The sequence below is a fragment of the Callionymus lyra genome, chromosome 2 (genome assembly GCF_982586985.1).
Source record: "Callionymus lyra chromosome 2, fCalLyr1.hap1.1, whole genome shotgun sequence".
Taxonomy (NCBI): Eukaryota; Metazoa; Chordata; class Actinopteri; order Syngnathiformes; family Callionymidae; genus Callionymus; species Callionymus lyra.
Window position 1 is genome coordinate 39,810,234 of NC_141819.1, and position 26,884 is coordinate 39,837,117.

General features: G+C 36.1%; 2 protein-coding genes and 1 pseudogene across 3 annotated transcripts; all 3 read right to left on the reverse strand.

The window, feature by feature from the left end:
• Positions 1 to 1,816: 1,816 nt before the first annotated feature.
• LOC148086990 (flavin-containing monooxygenase 5-like) lies at positions 1,817 to 9,929 on the reverse strand. Its single transcript, XM_087785180.1, has 10 exons — positions 9,824 to 9,929; positions 9,535 to 9,672; positions 8,331 to 8,519; positions 8,101 to 8,266; positions 7,831 to 7,973; positions 6,609 to 6,805; positions 6,365 to 6,512; positions 3,203 to 3,410; positions 3,054 to 3,126; positions 1,817 to 2,681 (listed from the first exon to the last, which is right to left on the reverse strand). The coding sequence occupies exons 2-10, from the start codon at positions 9,664 to 9,666 to the stop codon at positions 2,249 to 2,251; spliced, it is 1,689 nt and encodes a 562-aa protein (XP_087641306.1). The 5' UTR covers positions 9,667 to 9,672; positions 9,824 to 9,929; the 3' UTR covers positions 1,817 to 2,248.
• Positions 9,930 to 11,184: 1,255 nt separating this feature from the next.
• LOC148086991 (flavin-containing monooxygenase 5-like) lies at positions 11,185 to 14,707 on the reverse strand (annotated as a pseudogene). The gene is made up of 10 exons (XR_015710550.1): positions 14,630 to 14,707; positions 14,399 to 14,546; positions 14,154 to 14,342; positions 13,916 to 14,081; positions 13,630 to 13,772; positions 13,344 to 13,540; positions 12,104 to 12,249; positions 11,826 to 12,033; positions 11,690 to 11,762; positions 11,185 to 11,627 (listed from the first exon to the last, which is right to left on the reverse strand). The product of XR_015710550.1 is annotated as a flavin-containing monooxygenase 5-like (transcript).
• A 3,702-nt stretch (positions 14,708 to 18,409) lies between these two features.
• Positions 18,410 to 26,561, reverse strand: LOC148086992 (flavin-containing monooxygenase 5-like). The gene is made up of 10 exons (XM_087785182.1): positions 26,446 to 26,561; positions 26,117 to 26,264; positions 24,914 to 25,102; positions 24,684 to 24,849; positions 24,414 to 24,556; positions 23,192 to 23,388; positions 22,948 to 23,095; positions 19,796 to 20,003; positions 19,647 to 19,719; positions 18,410 to 19,274 (listed from the first exon to the last, which is right to left on the reverse strand). Exons 2-10 carry the CDS (start codon positions 26,246 to 26,248, stop codon positions 18,842 to 18,844), a joined length of 1,689 nt encoding a protein of 562 aa, XP_087641308.1. The 5' UTR covers positions 26,249 to 26,264; positions 26,446 to 26,561; the 3' UTR covers positions 18,410 to 18,841.
• Positions 26,562 to 26,884: the final 323 nt, after the last annotated feature.

A 26,884-nucleotide genomic window follows, 5' to 3' on the forward strand; every position in this document is an offset into this window, starting at 1 on the left:
GACTGCTGGGGATCACTTGTCACACTTGCATATTGCGATTGAGTAATCACTCCAGGGTTCCCGGTGACCTTTGCTCTAGTTTTTAGAAAAGTCGATGCTAGTAAGAGGTCATTTTAATCTCATCCACATGGTCGTATTAAAAATGTTTATTCACCACAAAGTGAATTGAATAATACTGTAATTATTAACTTGCCAATATTTTTGATTTATTGTTTTGTTTTTTTGTATACAGTATTAGATTATATGGAGCTATACAAATATTTATTACTTACCTACTTACTTACTATTAACTGTGTCAGTCAAACAGATTTTGAGATTCTGAGTGAGTTTTAATTTGACCCGTATGATAAAGGTTGCGGACTTCTGATCCAAGCATTCAAACTCTTGACTCCTGCACCATCAGAATTGGGTCTCAGCATCCTATTTGCATTCACAGTTTTTGCAGAGTAACATAATCAGAAGCAGAACAGGTTAATGTGTCAAGCAGGACATTCGGATACATCTCCTTTGCAAGCCAGTTTCATCCATATGCACCTTAAGTGGAACTATAATGAGTTTTTTGTGTGGCTAGGTAAACTTCCTTTTCTTTCTGGTGCTCATGTGTTGTCACCAATATATTCTGTGCTGTCACTTCATTGCTTGAGGACGGTTAAACACATAAAAACCTTGATTCTGTAAACTCTGAAAGAAGAACGTTTTCAATTTTAAATTAATAAATTGATGGAACATTGAACTAAAAGCCCATTAATTATAGCAACGGCAGACACTTTGCCCACGTGAACGGAAACACACACTCATGTACACACACTCAGTTCAATTAAGGGCACACAACCCGTTCCAGTGAAGAGCAAATAGGATCAAAGTTCACTCCTGATTTAGCTGATCTGCTCTACCATAAAAAGTCATTTGTTTACTGGCTACAAAGACCTATAGAACCCAGACTAATCTATAATCAGAATCAGAATCTTTTATTGCTACCTTTACCTTTGTAAACACAACAAATGTTTTTTTTTTGTGGTGGTGTTACAGAATAACAGAATGAAATGAGATCAAATGCAAATGAGAGTATATCTGTTACTGCTACTACTAAAAAATACACATTGTTTAACACACTGGGATTCCATTGACAGAAGTGTGATACATTGAGTAACATTTAATTCAAGTGTTACTTCAGTCTAAGGCAGCATATAGGTCAAAACCAGGGACCCCTTTGAGTGGAAACACAAAGAGGAGTGAGCTACTTCAACTGACTTACTTACTGAGTGATCTGAATGATCAATGATTGTTTAAACAGAATCAAACACATGTAATCAAATACTATGAAAAACAATATCAGAGGTCAGTCTATGAGGACTTGAAACCATGTTTATATGTGTGCTGGTGTGTGTGTGTGGGTGTGTGTGCGTGTGTGAGAGCCACCTATATTACAGGCCAGGAAAATAAATGGTGAACTTGAGTCTCAGATTATTAAGTAGAGGTCAAGTTGAAATGCGATATGAGAACTTTACTAGAACAAAAATATTTATATTGAACAATATCATGAAAATGTCATTTTATGAATGTAGAAGTAATTATTGAACAATATAAAAATGTGTTTTGTGGAAATACTACAGTTGTGATGGCTCATATCCTATTTAGAAATCGAAATTATGGTGTGGTCTATAGTGAAACTCACAAGATAGAAGGTTTATTTAATTTGTTTCAGTTACAAAACACATTTTGGAAGTTAAATCTTATTCCATTGTAATATTAAAATATCTACCAAATGAACCTGGGAAGGAACCGTAAGACACTAAATAACACACACAAACACACATTTTCTTGATTTAATTTAATGAAATTACAAAAACAGTAGTAGTGCTTAAAGCTGCTTACATAAATATAATTTATAGCTGGGATTTCACAGCCTGATAAAGTTATGGTTTATCTTATTTTTCACAAATTTGGGAAATATTTCACATTAACACATTTCTTTTGATATAAACACCATACATTCAAATGTTCTAGTTAGTGGAATAAATCGTGGTCCTTAAATCAAAAGGAAAATACAATCGTTAACTCAACATGTTGACATCAGCGTCAATGTCCATGTGCCTCACAATGATATGATGACAAAAGTCCAGCCAATGACTTAACAGGGCGGTGCCTCCACATCTGTCTGTGCCAGATGAACACTTGTTATCTAAATAAGTCTTCAGAAGTAAATAGTAGCTGCATTAATAAATGATAGTGTTGCAAGATTAGATGTTTAAACATTGACTGGTTTTCCCAGCGTGGGCAGATAAACCTTGATTCTCTCCAGCAGTGGAGACGGATCTTGAATTAAAGTCGACAGGCACTGTCGGTTGACGTACACAGCCGCGCCCAACGCAGAGGCCATCAGAACCAGAGGCCACCTTGACGACCTCTTTTCTTTCTGGTCGTCGCAGGGCCTGGTCTGCATGGGTTGGGCGACCCTCTGCCACTGTGTGAGAATGGCCCGACGGGCGCCGGCCCACTTGCCTGGCCCGGTCAGGCGATACTGGTACGGTGTGACGGGACCAAACATGATGTTAAATCCCAGTTTGGGATCGGTGAGGAGGAGCTTGAAGGTGTTGGGCCCAACTCCGACCTGTTTGGCGAGCTCATCCATGTAATGGACGTAGTCCACTTGGATCGTGTGCCTCTGACTCACAACATACCTTAAAAAAAAAGAATTATATCACTCTCATGTAGGTCTTACATGTAATGGTGCGGAGATCATATAAATTATTTTTATATTACGAAAACATAATCAAGATGAAAAAACAAACTGGTGATGTGTTGAAGAGGCTTCATGAAACAGTTGATGAGGTATCATGATACAGTGTCTTCATATAGTAGTCCATTTAAATGTATATAGTGTTTAGTAGTTTTATCATGGATTTGCTTTCCTTCCCTCCCTGTTTAATGTTGTAAGGTTATACAGTAGAAATATTTAACAGTATTCACTGGGTCTTATCCCTCATATTTATTTGATGATTGGTGGAGGTATGTAAGGTGTGATGATATCATTATTAAAATTGAGTAACAACCTTCTGGCCATGGCTTCCTTCTTGCTCTCAATGTCCTGCAACATGTCTTCCATAGATGGAAGCTTCTTGCAGCCTGGGTAAACAAACAAACCCACCATGAGTCTTCTGGGACAAGCTTTGAAACAAGAAGTTCAGCACTGAACACTGACCTTTGAAGACCCGAGTGGCCCATCTGGCCTGCATCTCCGAGATGGGCATGATAGCCCCCAGTGGCTGAACGAGACCAATGATGGCCAGAGTTGATTTTTCCAGTTCAGGAGGAAACACATATTTGTAGAGTGATGCTTTGTTGTCGGACACTGAGACCATGTTTGAGGACAGGAATGGAAAGAAGAAACTGTAGCCTGTAGCAAAAACCTGGAAGACATACATTGCAAAGATTCATGTTTGACTTATAGTACAAATGTTGTGATACATTTTCATCGATTAACCAAAACAACCAATGCATTTTTCATTCTACCGGCTTTGTCTATCACAGGGGTCGGCAACCATAACAAGTCAAAGAGCCATGAAAGTAAACCATGGGAGCCGCAAAACCCCTTTGACTTTAAAAATAAATATCATTCCAAAAATGTTCACTATAAATAAAAAGTTACTTAGTGATCGTTCACTCAAAATTCAAACTAAACTCATTTTCTACTCTCATGTAAACTAAGGGTAATTGTTCTTTTTAAGAGTTATGGACAAAAATGTTTGTTCATTTTAATGTAGTGACTGTACCTCAGTTGTCTTCGTCTTCATCTTCGTCCAAAAAGACACTTTAAAATATCTAAATTCCTCTTTGATGCTCGTCTATAACGTCCCTCTTGTATTAAAGCATTGACATGAGAAGAATTTGTCAGAAAAAAAATAAACAAATCCATATTTTAGGCTTGTTTTGAGTGGATGATACTGGGCCGTGAGCATAAATCTCAAACATCTCAAACGTTGCAGTAGCAATTGGATGTTTTTAAATGTCTTTTTGGACTAAGATGAAAACGAAAACAAATGAGCATCAGACGCTAATTTAAAATGAACAAAAATGTTTGACTATAACTAAAAAGAACCGATACTCTGAAAATAATCCCAGCCCTTAGTCGACATGAGGGTGAGTCGGCAGAAGCAAAATATCAAACGGGCGTAGCCAGTTTTTATACCGTGAATATTTTTATAGATGTTGTATCGACTAATAATTCCCAGAGATATTTGATGATTTTTGTATTCTTTATAGTGGTAATATTTTGTACACAGCAAACACACGTAACACATCTATGCAAAAAAACTACGACATGTAAAGAAGGCGAATCTAACGATATTCCACTTGTTTTCTTGATCAATCGAACACTACTTTCCCACTCGAGTGCTTTGACGCAAGAGAGCGTCGGAGCCGTTTGACCAAAAGTCCAAAAGGGGATCAGTGTTTTTTTTTTTTTCTTCTTTACAATAGTGTTTTGAGTTTATACATCAATATCACACAGAACAAGGTGAAAGATGGGAACTAAAAGAAAACGGTTCTGGAGAAACCTTTGATAGCTTTTTTTTTTGTTTGGGGTTCACGTGGAAACTAAATGCATGTTGAGTGTAGAGATGATTTCCAGGGTGTTCTGGTTGATTCTGTTCCTGACCTACTACACATGAGTGATATCTGACTACTTTGCTGTGGATCTTTTTGTTTTTGAGAGCTAATGTAATGTTGCACGGGATTGTATTAGCGATGCTTTAAATCTCAATAAAAAGGCTCAAACAAAAAAAAAAAAAAACGAAAATATGTGAAATTTGAATATTGGGTGAACTATCACTTTAAGCATTGATAATTATCATAACAATGTTTTGTACTGTATATTTACTGAAGTTGTTTAACTGAGTCATGTTTTGTTTTTCCATTTTCTTATGTAAAGCACAATGTGACCCTGAAGGGTTTTTTAATATATACATTAATATACATCATAATTGTATCATCATAGTCATCATCATTATTATACTATTATTATTATTACCATCATTTCAGCAAGGCAGAATACAAAATAATAGGAAATTAAAAACTAAATGATTTGATATCAAACTTAAACCTAATTTACAACAATGTCCATGTTTGTAACTGATTTGCTGAAAAATATAAAATATTTTCTATGTAGGCTGAGAGAAATTATAGTTTACCAGATCTTACTTTTTTTTTTTTAGGTCTGCACAAATTTAAAAAAACAGAAGTAAAATACTATAACGCTCATTATTTTGCTATTGTTCTTTTAAGACTGAGACATGTGAGGGAGGGGGGAGCGAGGAGTCAGAGTTCTGATGACGGTGAAGAATGTTGTTCTTATATCAGTGAAGTTACATCTTACAGTAACAGTTTTGGTTAAAAAAAAAGGTAAAGTGAAGTAGTGGTTTGCTCGTTTTTCATGCATCATTGGAAACACACTATGAAACATTTAAATGAAATTCCCCCATTTATACCAATAATTATTTTCAAAAAACTCAGTGAGCCACATCAGAGGGCTGAAAGAGCCGCCGGTTGCCGACCCCTGGCCTATCACATAAAGCAAAAACGCCACAGCAGGGCAACAGGAAACCATGATGGCTACAAATAATACTTGATTATGAAAGTATTTGTAAATTTACATTGTGTATTCATCAAATACAGCTACATTGTCGATCTTTTTTTAATTAACATTTTATTGACATATTTTCTCCATAACAGTTTCTTAATTTAGTGTTCCATACAAAACTTTGTTTAACGACTTTAACGTTTCACTTTCTTTTAAGAGGAACTATTCATCTCATTTCATTGTATTGCATTTCACTTTATTTTCAATGTTATATATTGTTAAACTAGCACCATGACTATTCACTTTAGCCCAATTCATTTTAACACTAAATTATTGATACTGTAAAAAACTAAATAAAGTTGTTTTATATTACTGGTGATGAATGTGTTCTGATTCTGATTCTTTATTATTTTTTGGATTTTAGATTTTATTAGGTTGAGTTTTATATGTGTATTTCATTTTTTGGGAATTTGTGACGTTAAATAATGAGAAAAGAACAAACTTAAATAATGTGAAATCTGTTGTACAATTATTATTTAAATTATGGTTGATATTGTATATATTATTATTGTGACATTTATTTTGCTTACGATATGAAAACAAGGTTAAAAGCTGATACTGTGATAGCCCTACTAAAAATATGTGTCCCACAAGGTTCTGTTCTTGGTCCAATAATGTGTGATCTGAATTACTTCAATTGTGGATGTGATTCTGGTAAGGGATTGCTTTTTATTTGCGTTTAGGTGGTTTAAATTATTCCTGGAAAAAGTAGAAAGTCAGACCTACCACCAGGTCAACATCTTCAACCACTGTCCCATCATCAAACTCCACACTGGATCCCTGGAATCTGCGGATGTTGGGTTTGACCTGGACTGTTCCAGAGAGGATGCGGTTCGGCAGGTCATCGTTCAACGTGGGGTGCTGGCTGAAACACCTGTTATGTATAAATTAATATTCAACATTGAATCAAGAATATATTTGCATAAATATCTCTTCTGAAAATGTTCTGCTCATCGTAAATCCAAATTACCTGTGATTTGGCTTCAGGTTGTAAAGAGCGTGATCAAAGCGTTGGTTGAGTCTTTTCTCTGCCAGGTTACAAAAAACTCTATAAGGTAGCCAAGACCGGAAAAATTCCACCACCCGATTTAATTCTAAGTCAAGGGGAGTCCCATGATCTCCGACCCTGTTTATAATCCACGCTCCTCTCCGTGTGCTCAGGTAAAGCTGGGAAACAGTAAACATTATGTGAACGAAATGCAAATATGTGTACATGAATCACAAAACAAACTCTATAAACAAACATATAAAAATATAAACAAGATCTTGAACAAACTTGTGCAAAAAAGGCAGAAATTAAGATTTGTTGAATTTGTTTGAAGAATTGATCCACAATTGTATAATATTTTGCACTTCCCAGCCACCGTACCCAATTTGTTCTATCATAACTTCATACTTGCATTTTAATATGATATTTTGCTTTAATCGTTTCTGGCTATAAAAAAATGTATTTTGCAAAAATGCAAAGTTACTAAATAATGTATGAAGAAACTGCAAAAATTCTGCACATATTTATAATGTAAGGAGGACCAGATGACCATTTTGGTGCTTTTCAGAATGACTAACTAGATTAATAATTAATTTGAAGATTTGGTAACTTTCTGTGGCACTAAACAAATAGTTCTTGCTCTCTTTGCTGGGCAAGTAAGGTCAGAAATGCAAAGGCCACCCGCAGTTGCACTAAGCTCATGCTATCATGGATATTTGAAATGCTTCGAGAATTAATTTAATTATTTAGATCAGATAAATGTAGATGTGTCACACTCAATCACAGAGGGACCAAAATCCTTCAGTCGAGGTTTCAGGCAGAAAAAAGGGATATTCAAAAAACAATTTATGACACTTTTTCCTGCATCTATCAGCACTGGCATATTTATAAGTCATCATATCAACATCTAATCTACTTAAAGTAGAGTTTGACACATGTGATATCATAAGAAACCTTACAATTTAGATCTAAACGAACAACTGGAGTGTTTCTTTTATTAGCTAACTGTTATAAGTGATGTTTCATGTTTGTTTATGCTGGTACAACCAGTCAATCTTTTCATCGAAGAGAATCTCAAACAAACACAAACCTGTTTACAAAGTAGTTCCAGAGATTTGACTATAAAAACATGTAAAATAGTGTTTGTAAAGCACTAAGGTGAAGGTAAAAGTGTCATTTTTTTTAATGTTGAGATGCTCCCAACCTGCTTAGTGACTCTGCTCAGTTCCACTGCAAGGTCTCCTCCAGAGTTCCCAATTCCAACCACAACTACTTTTTTGTTCCTCCACTCTTCTGGAGTCTTGTAGTCACGACTGTGGAGATACTTCCCAGTGAAGCTGTCAATGCCTAGAAGACAAAAGGGGGAATTAAGAGATAGTCTGATAAAGAAAACTAGAGTAAAGTTGGAGACCTCTCACAGAACATTATGCAATATGTGTGGTAAAGGTCATGCTGCACAATGTTAAATTATTACCTGGGAAGTCATGCAGGGGCAGGTTGGGCTGGCAGTGATGACCAATGCAGATCATCACAGCATCGAATATGTGTTTCTCTTTTTTCCCAAGTTGGTTTTCGGTCTCCACGTCCCACTGACCAGAGCGAATGTAGTCTGATCTTTTCTTCACTTGTAGGACTTTGGTCTAAACGACAAGAAAAGTTGATAACAAGGAGATGAATATGGAGAACACTTGTGAAGATCATTACATTGAAGCGGATGTATTTGAGCAGCTGGAAGTGGTCGGCGTACATCCGGAAGTAGTCCATGATGAGAGAGTTGTGCATGTAGTTTGGGAAGTGAGCAGGGATGGGAAAGTCGCTGAAACACATCATCTCTTTGGAGGTGTTGATGATGACAGAGTGGTAGATGCTGGCTCTGTCGGGCTCCGGGTTCTCCTACAAAAAGATAAAAGAAAAAAAGATTTAAAAAAAAGATAAGACTTGATACAATCAATGTATTGTTTAGGGCAGGGGTCGCAACCAGTATGTAAAGAGCCATTTAGGACCAAATTAAAACTTTCTTAGAGCCGCAAAATCTGTTTGACAGATACACTGACGCCAATACACTTAATACAGTAGTCCCATAAGCTATTTTAAATATATAGAGAAAATAAAACATTGAAGAGAAAAAAAACTTTTTTTATTTTAAGCTAAAATATACAGTATATAGTATAGTTATGATTTTTACTATACTACTTCATACTAAACACAACATTTTTGGACCAAAAATATAAATCAAGTTTTGTTAAAATGTTTTTGGAGTTACAAACATAAACAATACATTATACATTCAAATACATTTTATTGTTTGTCTATTATCATTGTGGGCTATTTTCCCCAATAAATCAATATATAATAACTTTTAGCAGTAAAGTCTTTCGGATCAGTTAAACAAAATAAGGGATGAAGATTAGGAAAAGTAAGTAAGTAAGTAAGTAAGTAAAGGTTATTTGTAAAGCTTTCTAGACCAGGGTCAAAAGTGACGAAGAAAGTGACAAAAAGACAAGAAGCAGAGTCAAAGATTGAGAGTCGAAGATGCTCAGTTTTTATTGAGGGCGAGAAGGAACAACGAGATTAGATATGAATCACAGAGAACCTCTTGTGTGTTAAAAATAAAAAGGAAACTCAATATAGTAAAGGTTTGTTTCAATTTCTTATAAAACTTTAAATCTGTAATCTCCAGAAACATTGATCAAATGATATTAATAATAATTATTCAAATTATAACCATAAATCATAAACTACAAATAATAAAAAAAATATATATATATAAAAAAATAGAAATTTAAATTGAAAATTTTAATTGTTGATTCCTCTTTAAACTGCAGCAGCGGCATCTGAAGAGAAGGTGTGAGTGTGGCCCTAGAGACATGGGTTGCAGACCCCTTGTGTAGAGGGAAAGATTTCCTACCTTGAACCTCCACAAACCTCCGATATCATCACTGCTCTCAAAGCAGACTGGCTCCAGACCTTCATCCAAACAACACTTGATGCAGGCCAGACCTGAACTTCCTCCTCCTACCACTGCTACACGGATCGCCATGCTGGACTGTGAGGATTTGATTTCAGATCGTTCAGTAAAGACATCAGGGTAAACCATCTGCACACACATACTGAACTGATGAAAGTAGCCTCTGATCGCCAATATAAATGATGAGGTCATCAGAAAAGAAGGTTCTTAATGCATGTTAAAAACTTACGTGTTGCTTCGCAAATCGATGCACCTCAGAAGTCTTCCGTATCGTCCTCACAACTCCGATCAAATATTAACCTAAAATGATCTCAGACCTTTGCTCGCTTTTGGAAACACCTTCTGCTGTGGCCAGGATTGTCAGTCTCGCCTGTCGATGATTGTCCTCTGGTAACCCAAATTTGACTGTTACTCAACTGCGCCCCCACATCAGACTCTGATGACCTCACTGGTATCACCAAATGTTTTGATGATGTGACCCACAAATAAAGTATAACCACTCAGGCTCACCTGAAACCCTGGCTGACTTTATTAAATAAAACTATGGTAGTTGTTTTGCATCATTTATAAAAAAAAAAAAAAGCATGGAAAGAACATGTGTGAAATATTCATATAGAATTAATATTCTCTAAATGTATTTTTAAATCATTATTTCTTTGAAAGCAGCAATAATACCTTCAAAGGACTGAGTGTAGCCCCCATGACACACTTACCCCAAGGTCCGGCAAATATTCGAATGTCGACGATCACCCCTGTTTGTAGGGTGTTCTCACTCCTGTTAACTACACCCTAAATACATGTATTATGTCCTTTTATCTAACTTTTATCCCTCTTTGCTTCCGCTTGTAACGTGTTACATCATTCATTGCCACGATAAAATATAGTTTACAAAATGCGCACCTTCAATTAAACATGAATACATAGCCAAGTACTAAATACGAATAACTACAAATGTGTTCCCTAAATTCGATACTAAAGCAATGACTTTGATTCCAAACGAACAAATATGAATTATGAATTAAAATATGGTAGTAAAAGAAAGCGTTTTTATCATCATTTATGGATCCTGCGGCTCAAAATCAAAATACACATCTTAACGTTCCTTTGCAATCTTTTATTTTATGTTCACCTACAGTGAAAAATAACAATTGAACTCGTGCATACTTATTCTCGTGCATTAAATGAGTAAATAGACAATACATAAAGCATACTATTCGTAAAATTCCCATCTACAATAAACCAATAAAACAATTCATGTACCGAGGAAAAAGCGATGAATCTACTGCGATTTACACGCGTACGAATCAGAAACCAAACACAACGTTTTTGCAAAAGCCAACACGTCCATCAAAGGGCATAGTTAAACAACAATTGAGATGCATGCAAGAGCAAACGCTTCCCCTTAACCCCAAATCTTCATTTGTTGTTTTGATTTTAACATTTTTGCCCACCGTAATAACTGTCTCACCATAACTCAAAGTACAGGATTAGGTCAAGAAACTCATAAGGAATAGAAGGATCTTATGAGGTTAATCTAGTTTTTATTTATGTCAACTGTTTTTGGGACTGAAGAGATGAATTACTATTTTTCTTTTCTTTCAAAGACTCTATCTCAGGTTTTAAAAACCGGCCTTGACATTTCAATTCTAGTCCCTGCCAAAAGCAGACTTAAAACTTAAATTTTAAGTTTATCTCTGTTTAAGTAGAAACCCAGTCCCATAAGGAAAGCTGTTAGAACCAGTGGCCATCTGGGCAAGCTTTTGGCTCGTGGCTCATCGCACGGCCTTGTCTGCATGGGTTTAGCAACTCTCTGCCACTGTGTAAGAATGGCTTGGCGGGCTCCATCCCATTTTCCTGGCCCTACGAGGCGATACCGGTATGGTGTGGGTGGCCCAAACAGAACATTCCACCCCAAGCGAGGATCGGTGAGAAGCAACTTGATGACACTGGGGCAAACTCCGACCTCAACCGCAAGTTCATCCATGTAGTTGTCATAGTCCACCTGGATAGTGTGTCTTTGACTAGAGACATACCTGGAGACAGAAATCAGAAACGTTAATGTTTCTTATACATTTGAAAATAAACCACTCAGAACCTGTTAGTCATTGCATCCTGTTTGCTTGTGATATCCTTTAACATCACGGCAGGAGTCGGTAGCTTTTTGGATCCTGTAATGAACGAAACAAATAAGCCATGATTTTTAGAAAATACAATTCTATGGAAAACCTTACCTTTGAATACTTGCGTGGCCCATCTAGCCTGCATCTCAGAGATGGGCATGATAGCCCCCAGAGGCTGAATGAGACCAATGATGGCCAGCGTGTGTCGATCCAGATCAGTCGGAAACACATATTTGTACAAAGATGCTTTGTTGTCAGTCACAGAGAGAATGTCTGAGGCCAGGAATGGGAAGGACAACTTGTAACCTGTAGCAAAAACCTGGAAAATATTGAAAAAGGTCAAATAATAAAAGATGTATTTTTGAGAGAAGTCAAATTAAATAAAATACCACAAGGTCGATATCTTCCACTCTACTGCCGTCTTCAAACTCCTGTGGATCCATGAAAACTGCGGATGTTGGGTTTCACCTGAACTGTTCCTGACAGGATGCGGTTGGGAAGCACATCATTCACAGTAGGATGTTGGCTGAAAAGCCTGATGTAAAAACATTGCTTGTCTCAGAAAACAGTTTTAAAAATACCATTTGGGGTCATTCTATGAAACTTGTACTCTCGCAAATGTAATAACCTTTATTTGAAATAATCAATACTGGAAATTGAAGCTTTGTGAATGATCATAATATTTTCGGAAATATGACCACATACATATTGTTTGAAAATGGTGTTATTAATTCAATTAATTCAAATTTTTTTAAATGACCTTGTTACTATACCATGCATTTTTGTTTTAAATAAAAGATCCATTTTCTTATTTCAAAAAATCTCATGATTCTTCTTCTCACAGATACTGACATGTACTGCTTGTATTTTTATAATCAAGACACAGTTTCTTGAACATCACTGAATCTTTACTGGAGTCAGGGTCTCGATTCTACAAAAATGTAGCAACACATAATAGATAGAGGAACTGTTGGAAATTAAGTAGAATGTTTTTCCAACTGTTACTTGAAAGACATTTCTAAATGATTGATATACTTGCTATCAGTAATGACTTCAAGATGAAATTAACCACTTTGTCACATTTTTCACAGTGACTGTCTCTATTTTGAAGACTAGAATCTAAATTTGGTAAATCTATAGTTCAATAACAACCTATAATTTATTATATCAATTCAAGGACATTGATATAGCAGAAAACATTGATGAATGTTTAGAAATAAATGTAATTATGTATCAAATGAAGTGGATCTTGTCGGTTATGGGCTTGTATAGTTCATCTACTTTTTGATAAAATACTTATTAAAGCAACAATTTGTAACATTTACATTTGTAAATGCCAGAGACAGTGTTATGGCTGGTCAGAACAATAAACTACAACCAGAGACTTTATCTTAGTGTCTTAACAAATTGCAACACTAAAATGAATATGGCAAAATTTGTTCTCAATCAGGTAATATGTTTCATATATGATGTTAATTCTTGTGCAATTCTTCGTTAAACAGTAGGAGCCATGATGATTACAGTTTGTTTTGTATTTCAGAATTCTGTTTCTGATATCTTTGGATTATTTTTGGGAAATATAATTATTTTCCAGTTAACTATAGTTGAAAGTGTATAAAGTGAATGCACCTGTGTGTTGGTTTCAGGTTGTAAAGACCATGATCGAATCTTCTATTGAGTCTTCTCTCTCCAATGCTGCAGAGTAATCCAAAGGGAAGAATCTTCTTCTGGAATTGTGTCACCTTATTTTTGAGCATATCAATTGGCAGTCCGTTGTAAGAAACGCGATTTACAATCCATGCTCCTCTTCTTGTGCTCAGATACACCTTGAGATATTAAAAAACAGTATTACTGAATACTTATTGGAGATGTTTCAGGAAGAAAATACATTCAGAGACAACAGTGGTTGACCAACCTGTTTGGTGAAGGTGCTCAGTTCCACTGCAATGTCTCCTCCAGAGTTGCCTATTCCAACTACGACAACCTCTTTATTCCTCCACTCTTCTGGAGTCTTGTAGTCCCGACTGTGAAAGTATTTGCCCTTGAAACTGTTGATACCTGAGCAACAGAAGATTATTATACATTCATAATCACAATTGTGAAGAGTTGGATAACAGATAGATGTATTACTGGTTCAAATTATGTTTTAATTTCAGTATCTTAATACAGAAGTTTAGATAGTTACACACTGACTATGTTACCTGGGAAGTCATGCAGAGGAAGGTTTGGGTGACAGTGATGACCAATACAGATCATCACAGCATCAAATACATGTTTTTCTTTTCTTCCATCTATTGATTCCGTCTCAACATCCCACTGACCAGAGCAGGAGAAATCAGATCTTTGTTTCACCTGTAAGACTTTGGTCTTAAAAGGACCAAAAAAGAGTTTTTAAGATTAACAAAGTGACGGATAATTGTGTATTTCTTTGACTCATACTTTGAAGCGGATGTATTTGAGCAGCTGGAAGTGGTCGGCGTACATCCAGAAATAGTCCAAGACGAGAGAGTTGTGCATGTAGTTTGGGAAGTGAGCAGGGATGGGAAAGTCGCTGTAACACATCATCTCTTTGGAGGTGTTGATGATGACAGAGTGGTAGATGCTGGCTCTGTCGGGCTCCGGGTTCTCCTGCAAGGAAAAAAAAGACAACACTCGATCTTCCATGTATCGGGGAAAAGTCCTACCTTGAACCTCCACAAACCTCCGATATCATCACTGCTCTCAAAGCAGACTGGCTCCAGACCCTCATCCAAACAACATTTGATGCAGGCCAGACCTGAACTTCCTCCTCCAACCACTGCTACACGACGAGGCATACTTCACCCTCGGTCACTTTTAAGTGCAACAAAGCAATAGCCAATATAAACGACGAGTTTATAAGAAAAGAAGGTTCTTAAAACATGTTAAAAACCTACGTTTTGTGTCCCAAAGCGATGCACCTCAGAAGTCTTCCGTATCGTCCTCACAACTCCAATCAAATATTAACCCAAAATTGTCTCAGACCTTTGCTCGCTTTTGGAAACACCTTCTGCTGTGGCCAGGATTGTCAGTCTCGACTGTAGATGATTTCCTCTGGTAACCCAAATTTGACTGTTACTCTAACTTAACTGCCCCCCCCCCCCCCACATCAGACTCTCTGATGACCTCACTGGTATCACCAAATGTTTTGATGATGTGACCCCTAAATAAATCATAACCACTCAGGCTAACCTGAAACCCTGGCTGACTTTATTAAATAAAGCTATAGTAGTTGTTTTGCATAATTAAAAAAATAATAAGCATGGTAAGAACATGTATGAAATATTCATATAGAATTAATATTCCCAAAAATGTATTTTAAAATCATTATTTCTTTGAAAGCAGCAATAATACCTTCAAAGGACTGAGTGTAGCCCCCATGACACACTTACCCCCCCAGGTCCGGCAAATATTCGTCTGTCGACGATCACCCCTGTTGCTAGGTGGTCCCACTCCTGTTAACTACACCCTAAATACATGTATTATGTCCTTTTTATCTAACTTTTATCCCTCTTTGCTTCCGCCTGCACCTCCACCTCTCCAGCATGTCAAAATCTCCAGCAAACATTATAGTCCATTACACAGAAAGGAAGTAAAAAACATATTTGCTTTTACTGTTCATTCATACGTGCAGAGGCTGCAAAGTGTGAACTCACACCAAGAAAGCAAATACAGTTCACTTGTAACACTGAGGACACAGATAACAGGCATCACATGGCTTGCATTCAAATGTTACGACACAAGAAGACAACAAATGCTTGCAGATAGTGAATAAAAGATCAATGCAATCATTTTGGTAGCTGGTTGACTAGAAGGAGTATTTGTGTTAGTATAAGTGTTGTAAAAAAGCTGTATAATTTACTTAATAATTCAGCGATAATATGTCTTTTTAAACCGGGAAAGGATGGACAATCTAAAATAAAAAATATTGGGCGGAAACTTAAATGCAGATTAGTTATTGTACCATTAAAAGAGGATTTATTTAAAATTATGAATGCAAAAAAAACCATTAAGACAATCATTAAATGTTTACGACAAATATATTGTTAATCTCTGAAGAAGAAAGTAAGGAATCACATTTTGGAACAATGTTAAGGACATGTTTTTACCAAATCAACCTTTCAAACAGTGGAGATGGATCTTGCAACAAAGCCACTAGTATGTCCTTCTTAAGCTAAAGCCAATGATAGTCCAGTCAGAACCAATGGACACCTGGACAACATTTAGCTAGCAAACCTTCGCTGCCCTGCATTTAGATACTGGTACAAAGTCAGACCGTACATCACGTGGTATGCCAGATGGGGGTCGTTCAGGAGCAGCTTGAGGAACAATGGATGAGCCCCAATTTCATCAGTGATAACATCCATCTACCTAGAACCACAGTCTACCTGGACGGTCTAACCTGAAGGAGGTAGAACGCTCACTGAACATGCTATGTTTTGTACAAGATAAATGCAACACAAACCTTTTAGCCATTGATTCTTGTTCGTACCGGTCAGTTTTCAACATGGTTGACATTGATGGAAGCTCCTTGTATCCTGTTTAACATCATGAACATACGCTACTATAGCAAAGTTTGGTATGAAATAGTTAATACTTGTTTAGTAGGTGAAGATAGTTGTGTGTATTGTGAATAATCTGGCAATACGACGCGTATCATGATACAGGGGAAATTATACGATATATTGCGATATACGTAGTACTGTAGTAACAATGATATATTTGTAGTATTGACTGAAGCATATGTGCCGAGAGAGCTTAAACGAAAAAAGTCTAACGCTATCAATCAAAGAATTTTTTTTTTACTTATCGGTTCGTGTTCGACGACAAAGACACAACAACTCCAGACTTTGGGTTCACAGACTGCTGGGGATCACTTGTCACACTTGCATATTGCGATTGAGTAATCACTCCAGGGTTCCCGGTGACCTTTGCTCTAGTTTTTAGAAAAGTCGATGCTAGTAAGAGGTCATTTTAATCTCATCCACATGGTCGTATTAAAAATGTTTATTCACCACAAAGTGAATTGAATAATACTGTAATTATTAACTTGCCAATATTTTTGATTTATTGTTTTGTTTTTTTGTATACAGTATTAGATTATATGGAGCTATACAAATATTTATTACTTACCTACTTACTTACTATTAACTGTGTCAGTCAAACAGATTTTGAGATTCTGAGTGAGTTTTAATTTGACCCGTATGATAAAGGTTGCGGACTTCTGATCCAAGCATTCAAACTCTTGACTCCTGCACCATCAGAATTGGGTCTCAGCATCCTATTTGCATTCACAGTTTTTGCAGAGTAACATAATCAGAAGCAGAACAGGTTAATGTGTCAAGCAGGACATTCGGATACATCTCCTTTGCAAGCCAGTTTCATCCATATGCACCTTAAGTGGAACTATAATGAGTTTTTTGTGTGGCTAGGTAAACTTCCTTTTCTTTCTGGTGCTCATGTGTTGTCACCAATATATTCTGTGCTGTCACTTCATTGCTTGAGGACGGTTAAACACATAAAAACCTTGATTCTGTAAACTCTGAAAGAAGAACGTTTTCAATTTTAAATTAATAAATTGATGGAACATTGAACTAAAAGCCCATTAATTATAGCAACGGCAGACACTTTGCCCACGTGAACGGAAACACACACTCATGTACACACACTCAGTTCAATTAAGGGCACACAACCCGTTCCAGTGAAGAGCAAATAGGATCAAAGTTCACTCCTGATTTAGCTGATCTGCTCTACCATAAAAAGTCATTTGTTTACTGGCTACAAAGACCTATAGAACCCAGACTAATCTATAATCAGAATCAGAATCTTTTATTGCTACCTTTACCTTTGTAAACACAACAAATGTTTTTTTTTTGTGGTGGTGTTACAGAATAACAGAATGAAATGAGATCAAATGCAAATGAGAGTATATCTGTTACTGCTACTACTAAAAAATACACATTGTTTAACACACTGGGATTCCATTGACAGAAGTGTGATACATTGAGTAACATTTAATTCAAGTGTTACTTCAGTCTAAGGCAGCATATAGGTCAAAACCAGGGACCCCTTTGAGTGGAAACACAAAGAGGAGTGAGCTACTTCAACTGACTTACTTACTGAGTGATCTGAATGATCAATGATTGTTTAAACAGAATCAAACACATGTAATCAAATACTATGAAAAACAATATCAGAGGTCAGTCTATGAGGACTTGAAACCATGTTTATATGTGTGCTGGTGTGTGTGTGTGGGTGTGTGTGCGTGTGTGAGAGCCACCTATATTACAGGCCAGGAAAATAAATGGTGAACTTGAGTCTCAGATTATTAAGTAGAGGTCAAGTTGAAATGCGATATGAGAACTTTACTAGAACAAAAATATTTATATTGAACAATATCATGAAAATGTCATTTTATGAATGTAGAAGTAATTATTGAACAATATAAAAATGTGTTTTGTGGAAATACTACAGTTGTGATGGCTCATATCCTATTTAGAAATCGAAATTATGGTGTGGTCTATAGTGAAACTCACAAGATAGAAGGTTTATTTAATTTGTTTCAGTTACAAAACACATTTTGGAAGTTAAATCTTATTCCATTGTAATATTAAAATATCTACCAAATGAACCTGGGAAGGAACCGTAAGACACTAAATAACACACACAAACACACATTTTCTTGATTTAATTTAATGAAATTACAAAAACAGTAGTAGTGCTTAAAGCTGCTTACATAAATATAATTTATAGCTGGGATTTCACAGCCTGATAAAGTTATGGTTTATCTTATTTTTCACAAATTTGGGAAATATTTCACATTAACACATTTCTTTTGATATAAACACCATACATTCAAATGTTCTAGTTAGTGGAATAAATCGTGGTCCTTAAATCAAAAGGAAAATACAATCGTTAACTCAACATGTTGACATCAGCGTCAATGTCCATGTGCCTCACAATGATATGATGACAAAAGTCCAGCCAATGACTTAACAGGGCGGTGCCTCCACATCTGTCTGTGCCAGATGAACACTTGTTATCTAAATAAGTCTTCAGAAGTAAATAGTAGCTGCATTAATAAATGATAGTGTTGCAAGATTAGATGTTTAAACATTGACTGGTTTTCCCAGCGTGGGCAGATAAACCTTGATTCTCTCCAGCAGTGGAGACGGATCTTGAATTAAAGTCGACAGGCACTGTCGGTTGACGTACACAGCCGCGCCCAACGCAGAGGCCATCAGAACCAGAGGCCACCTTGACGACCTCTTTTCTTTCTGGTCGTCGCAGGGCCTGGTCTGCATGGGTTGGGCGACCCTCTGCCACTGTGTGAGAATGGCCCGACGGGCGCCGGCCCACTTGCCTGGCCCGGTCAGGCGATACTGGTACGGTGTGACGGGACCAAACATGATGTTAAATCCCAGTTTGGGATCGGTGAGGAGGAGCTTGAAGGTGTTGGGCCCAACTCCGACCTGTTTGGCGAGCTCATCCATGTAATGGACGTAGTCCACTTGGATCGTGTGCCTCTGACTCACAACATACCTTAAAAAAAAAGAATTATATCACTCTCATGTAGGTCTTACATGTAATGGTGCGGAGATCATATAAATTATTTTTATATTACGAAAACATAATCAAGATGAAAAAACAAACTGGTGATGTGTTGAAGAGGCTTCATGAAACAGTTGATGAGGTATCATGATACAGTGTCTTCATATAGTAGTCCATTTAAATGTATATAGTGTTTAGTAGTTTTATCATGGATTTGCTTTCCTTCCCTCCCTGTTTAATGTTGTAAGGTTATACAGTAGAAATATTTAACAGTATTCACTGGGTCTTATCCCTCATATTTATTTGATGATTGGTGGAGGTATGTAAGGTGTGATGATATCATTATTAAAATTGAGTAACAACCTTCTGGCCATGGCTTCCTTCTTGCTCTCAATGTCCTGCAACATGTCTTCCATAGATGGAAGCTTCTTGCAGCCTGGGTAAACAAACAAACCCACCATGAGTCTTCTGGGACAAGCTTTGAAACAAGAAGTTCAGCACTGAACACTGACCTTTGAAGACCCGAGTGGCCCATCTGGCCTGCATCTCCGAGATGGGCATGATAGCCCCCAGTGGCTGAACGAGACCAATGATGGCCAGAGTTGATTTTTCCAGTTCAGGAGGAAACACATATTTGTAGAGTGATGCTTTGTTGTCGGACACTGAGACCATGTTTGAGGACAGGAATGGAAAGAAGAAACTGTAGCCTGTAGCAAAAACCTGGAAGACATACATTGCAAAGATTCATGTTTGACTTATAGTACAAATGTTGTGATACATTTTCATCGATTAACCAAAACAACCAATGCATTTTTCATTCTACCGGCTTTGTCTATCACAGGGGTCGGCAACCATAACAAGTCAAAGAGCCATGAAAGTAAACCATGGGAGCCGCAAAACCCCTTTGACTTTAAAAATAAATATCATTCCAAAAATGTTCACTATAAATAAAAAGTTACTTAGTGATCGTTCACTCAAAATTCAAACTAAACTCATTTTCTACTCTCATGTAAACTAAGGGTAATTGTTCTTTTTAAGAGTTATGGACAAAAATGTTTGTTCATTTTAATGTAGTGACTGTACCTCAGTTGTCTTCGTCTTCATCTTCGTCCAAAAAGACACTTTAAAATATCTAAATTCCTCTTTGATGCTCGTCTATAACGTCCCTCTTGTATTAAAGCATTGACATGAGAAGAATTTGTCAGAAAAAAAATAAACAAATCCATATTTTAGGCTTGTTTTGAGTGGATGATACCGGGCCGTGAGCATAAATCTCAAACAAAAGGGACGTTGCAGTAGCAATTGGATGTTTTTAAATGTCTTTATGGACTAAGATGAAAACGAAAACAAATGAGCATCAGACGCTAATTTAAAATGAACAAAAATGTTTGACTATAACTAAAAAGAACCGATACTCTGAAAATAATCCCAGCCCTTAGTCGACATGAGGGTGAGTCGGCAGAAGCAAAATATCAAACGGGCGTAGCCAGTTTTTATACCGTGAATATTTTTATAGATGTTTTATCGACTAATAATTCCCAGAGATATTTGATGATTTTTGTATTCTTTATAGTGGTAATATTTTGTACACAGCAAACACACGTAACACATCTATGCAAAAAAACTACGACATGTAAAGAAGGCGAATCTAACGATATTCCACTTGTTTTCTTGATCAATCGAACACTACTTTCCCACTCGAGTGCTTTGACGCAAGAGAGCGTCGGAGCCGTTTGACCAAAAGTCCAAAAGGGGATCAGTGTTTTTTTTTTTTTCTTCTTTACAATAGTGTTTTGAGTTTATACATCAATATCACACAGAACAAGGTGAAAGATGGGAACTAAAAGAAAACGGTTCTGGAGAAACCTTTGATAGCTTTTTTTTTTGTTTGGGGTTCACGTGGAAACTAAATGCATGTTGAGTGTAGAGATGATTTCCAGGGTGTTCTGGTTGATTCTGTTCCTGACCTACTACACATGAGTGATATCTGACTACTTTGCTGTGGATCTTTTTGTTTTTGAGAGCTAATGTAATGTTGCACGGGATTGTATTAGCGATGCTTTAAATCTCAATAAAAAGGCTCAAACAAAAAAAAAAAAAAACGAAAATATGTGAAATTTGAATATTGGGTGAACTATCACTTTAAGCATTGATAATTATCATAACAATGTTTTGTACTGTATATTTACTGAAGTTGTTTAACTGAGTCATGTTTTGTTTTTCCATTTTCTTATGTAAAGCACAATGTGACCCTGAAGGGTTTTTTAATATATACATCATAATTGTATCATCATAGTCATCATCATTATTATACTATTATTATTATTACCATCATTTCAGCAAGGCAGAATACAAAATAATAGGAAATTAAAAACTAAATGATTTGATATCAAACTTAAACCTAATTTACAACAATGTCCATGTTTGTAACTGATTTGCTGAAAAATATAAAATATTTTCTATGTAGGCTGAGAGAAATTATAGTTTACCAGATCTTACTTTTTTTTTTTTAGGTCTGCACAAATTTAAAAAAACAGAAGTAAAATACTATAACGCTCATTATTTTGCTATTGTTCTTTTAAGACTGAGACATGTGAGGGAGGGGGGAGCGAGGAGTCAGAGTTCTGATGACGGTGAAGAATGTTGTTCTTATATCAGTGAAGTTACATCTTACAGTAACAGTTTTGGTTAAAAAAAAAGGTAAAGTGAAGTAGTGGTTTGCTCGTTTTTCATGCATCATTGGAAACACACTATGAAACATTTAAATGAAATTCCCCCATTTATACCAATAATTATTTTCAAAAAACTCAGTGAGCCACATCAGAGGGCTGAAAGAGCCGCCGGTTGCCGACCCCTGGCCTATCACATAAAGCAAAAACGCCACAGCAGGGCAACAGGAAACCATGATGGCTACAAATAATACTTGATTATGAAAGTATTTGTAAATTTACATTGTGTATTCATCAAATACAGCTACATTGTCGATCTTTTTTTAATTAACATTTTATTGACATATTTTCTCCATAACAGTTTCTTAATTTAGTGTTCCATACAAAACTTTGTTTAACGACTTTAACGTTTCACTTTCTTTTAAGAGGAACTATTCATCTCATTTCATTGTATTGCATTTCACTTTATTTTCAATGTTATATATTGTTAAACTAGCACCATGACTATTCACTTTAGCCCAATTCATTTTAACACTAAATTATTGATACTGTAAAAAACTAAATAAAGTTGTTTTATATTACTGGTGATGAATGTGTTCTGATTCTGATTCTTTATTATTTTTTGGATTTTAGATTTTATTAGGTTGAGTTTTATATGTGTATTTCATTTTTTGGGAATTTGTGACGTTAAATAATGAGAAAAGAACAAACTTAAATAATGTGAAATCTGTTGTACAATTATTATTTAAATTATGGTTGATATTGTATATATTATTATTGTGACATTTATTTTGCTTACGATATGAAAACAAGGTTAAAAGCTGATACTGTGATAGCCCTACTAAAAATATGTGTCCCACAAGGTTCTGTTCTTGGTCCAATAATGTGTGATCTGAATTACTTCAATTGTGGATGTGATTCTGGTAAGGGATTGCTTTTTATTTGCGTTTAGGTGGTTTAAATTATTCCTGAAAAAAGTAGAAAGTCAGACCTACCACCAGGTCAACATCTTCAACCACTGTCCCATCATCAAACTCCACACTGGATCCCTGGAATCTGCGGATGTTGGGTTTGACCTGGACTGTTCCAGAGAGGATGCGGTTCGGCAGGTCATCGTTCAACGTGGGGTGCTGGCTGAAACACCTGTTATGTATAAATTAATATTCAACATTGAATCAAGAATATATTTGCATAAATATCTCTTCTGAAAATGTTCTGCTCATCGTAAATCCAAATTACCTGTGATTTGGCTTCAGGTTGTAAAGAGCGTGATCAAAGCGTTGGTTGAGTCTTTTCTCTGCCAGGTTACAAAAAACTCTATAAGGTAGCCAAGACCGGAAAAATTCCACCACCCGATTTAATTCTAAGTCAAGGGGAGTCCCATGATCTCCGACCCTGTTTATAATCCACGCTCCTCTCCGTGTGCTCAGGTAAAGCTGGGAAACAGTAAACATTATGTGAACGAAATGCAAATATGTGTACATGAATCACAAAACAAACTCTATAAACAAACATATAAAAATATAAACAAGATCTTGAACAAACTTGTGCAAAAAAGGCAGAAATTAAGATTTGTTGAATTTGTTTGAAGAATTGATCCACAATTGTATAATATTTTGCACTTCCCAGCCACCGTACCCAATTTGTTCTATCATAACTTCATACTTGCATTTTAATATGATATTTTGCTTTAATCGTTTCTGGCTATAAAAAAATGTATTTTGCAAAAATGCAAAGTTACTAAATAATGTATGAAGAAACTGCAAAAATTCTGCACATATTTATAATGTAAGGAGGACCAGATGACCATTTTGGTGCTTTTCAGAATGACTAACTAGATTAATAATTAATTTGAAGATTTGGTAACTTTCTGTGGCACTAAACAAATAGTTCTTGCTCTCTTTGCTGGGCAAGTAAGGTCAGAAATGCAAAGGCCACCCGCAGTTGCACTAAGCTCATGCTATCATGGATATTTGAAATGCTTCGAGAATTAATTTAATTATTTAGATCAGATAAATGTAGATGTGTCACACTCAATCACAGAGGGACCAAAATCCTTCAGTCGAGGTTTCAGGCAGAAAAAAGGGATATTCAAAAAACAATTTATGACACTTTTTCCTGCATCTATCAGCACTGGCATATTTATAAGTCATCATATCAACATCTAATCTACTTAAAGTAGAGTTTGACACATGTGATATCATAAGAAACCTTACAATTTAGATCTAAACGAACAACTGGAGTGTTTCTTTTATTAGCTAACTGTTATAAGTGATGTTTCATGTTTGTTTATGCTGGTACAACCAGTCAATCTTTTCATCGAAGAGAATCTCAAACAAACACAAACCTGTTTACAAAGTAGTTCCAGAGATTTGACTATAAAAACATGTAAAATAGTGTTTGTAAAGCACTAAGGTGAAGGTAAAAGTGTCATTTTTTTTAATGTTGAGATGCTCCCAACCTGCTTAGTGACTCTGCTCAGTTCCACTGCAAGGTCTCCTCCAGAGTTCCCAATTCCAACCACAACTACTTTTTTGTTCCTCCACTCTTCTGGAGTCTTGTAGTCACGACTGTGGAGATACTTCCCAGTGAAGCTGTCAATGCCTAGAAGACAAAAGGGGGAATTAAGAGATAGTCTGATAAAGAAAACTAGAGTAAAGTTGGAGACCTCTCACAGAACATTATGCAATATGTGTGGTAAAGGTCATGCTGCACAATGTTAAATTATTACCTGGGAAGTCATGCAGGGGCAGGTTGGGCTGGCAGTGATGACCAATGCAGATCATCACAGCATCGAATATGTGTTTCTCTTTTTTCCCAAGTTGGTTTTCGGTCTCCACGTCCCACTGACCAGAGCGAATGTAGTCTGATCTTTTCTTCACTTGTAGGACTTTGGTCTAAACGACAAGAAAAGTTGATAACAAGGAGATGAATATGGAGAACACTTGTGAAGATCATTACATTGAAGCGGATGTATTTGAGCAGCTGGAAGTGGTCGGCGTACATCCGGAAGTAGTCCATGATGAGAGAGTTGTGCATGTAGTTTGGGAAGTGAGCAGGGATGGGAAAGTCGCTGAAACACATCATCTCTTTGGAGGTGTTGATGATGACAGAGTGGTAGATGCTGGCTCTGTCGGGCTCCGGGTTCTCCTACAAAAAGATAAAAGAAAAAAAGATTTAAAAAAAAGATAAGACTTGATACAATCAATGTATTGTTTAGGGCAGGGGTCGCAACCAGTATGTAAAGAGCCATTTAGGACCAAATTAAAACTTTCTTAGAGCCGCAAAATCTGTTTGACAGATACACTGACGCCAATACACTTAATACAGTAGTCCCATAAGCTATTTTAAATATATAGAGAAAATAAAACATTGAAGAGAAAAAAAACTTTTTTTATTTTAAGCTAAAATATACAGTATATAGTATAGTTATGATTTTTACTATACTACTTCATACTAAACACAACATTTTTGGACCAAAAATATAAATCAAGTTTTGTTAAAATGTTTTTGGAGTTACAAACATAAACAATACATTATACATTCAAATACATTTTATTGTTTGTCTATTATCATTGTGGGCTATTTTCCCCAATAAATCAATATATAATAACTTTTAGCAGTAAAGTCTTTCGGATCAGTTAAACAAAATAAGGGATGAAGATTAGGAAAAGTAAGTAAGTAAGTAAGTAAGTAAAGGTTATTTGTAAAGCTTTCTAGACCAGGGTCAAAAGTGACGAAGAAAGTGACAAAAAGACAAGAAGCAGAGTCAAAGATTGAGAGTCGAAGATGCTCAGTTTTTATTGAGGGCGAGAAGGAACAACGAGATTAGATATGAATCACAGAGAACCTCTTGTGTGTTAAAAATAAAAAGGAAACTCAATATAGTAAAGGTTTGTTTCAATTTCTTATAAAACTTTAAATCTGTAATCTCCAGAAACATTGATCAAATGATATTAATAATAATTATCCAAATTATAACCATAAATCATAAACTACAAATAATAAAAAAATATATATATATAAAAAAATAGAAATTTAAATTGAAAATTTTAATTGTTGATTCCTCTTTAAACTGCAGCAGCGGCATCTGAAGAGAAGGTGTGAGTGTGGCCCTAGAGACATGGGTTGCAGACCCCTTGTGTAGAGGGAAAGATTTCCTACCTTGAACCTCCACAAACCTCCGATATCATCACTGCTCTCAAAGCAGACTGGCTCCAGACCTTCATCCAAACAACACTTGATGCAGGCCAGACCTGAACTTCCTCCTCCAACCACTGCTACACGACGAGGCATACTTCACCCTCGGTCACTTTTAAGTGCAACAAAAAGAAAAGATAAAATAAATAAAGTTTTGCAATAACACGACTGCTTTGTTAAAAGTCATTTTTAATGTGCATTTCAACGTAAGGGATCTAAAAATAAATAAAACAAGTCCTTATAAACAGTTTCACTTTAAATCCGTAAAAAATAAACGCATTATAATCACTCACCTTAACCCTGACGACAAAGATAAAATGGAACGATCGTGAGGTTGTGCTGAAGTTCAGTGAGGCAGACCAGAGGAAAAGAAAACATAACAACGCCTCTCGAAGAGGGACGCCCCCGCACTGCGCATGCGCAGACACACAAGTTGAACTAACGTTTCTAAACCGTTAGTTCAGAATAAACCCGACTTTTAGTAACTTATCAATAATTATAATAGAACAACTGATCCGTTTATAATTTTCTTGTTTTTAAAAAAATGCATTTTGTTTTAATCTCGCGGGTCCATAACTTTGATGATATGATATCATTATTATTATATTATTATTATAATGATTAATAAATGAATGTTAAGTTGATCAGGTCAGAACATCCAGGATTATGTTGTAGTGGTTGTAGCACAGGTGCAAACAGGCCCTCAAAAAGCCATTTTTCTCACCATTCTTT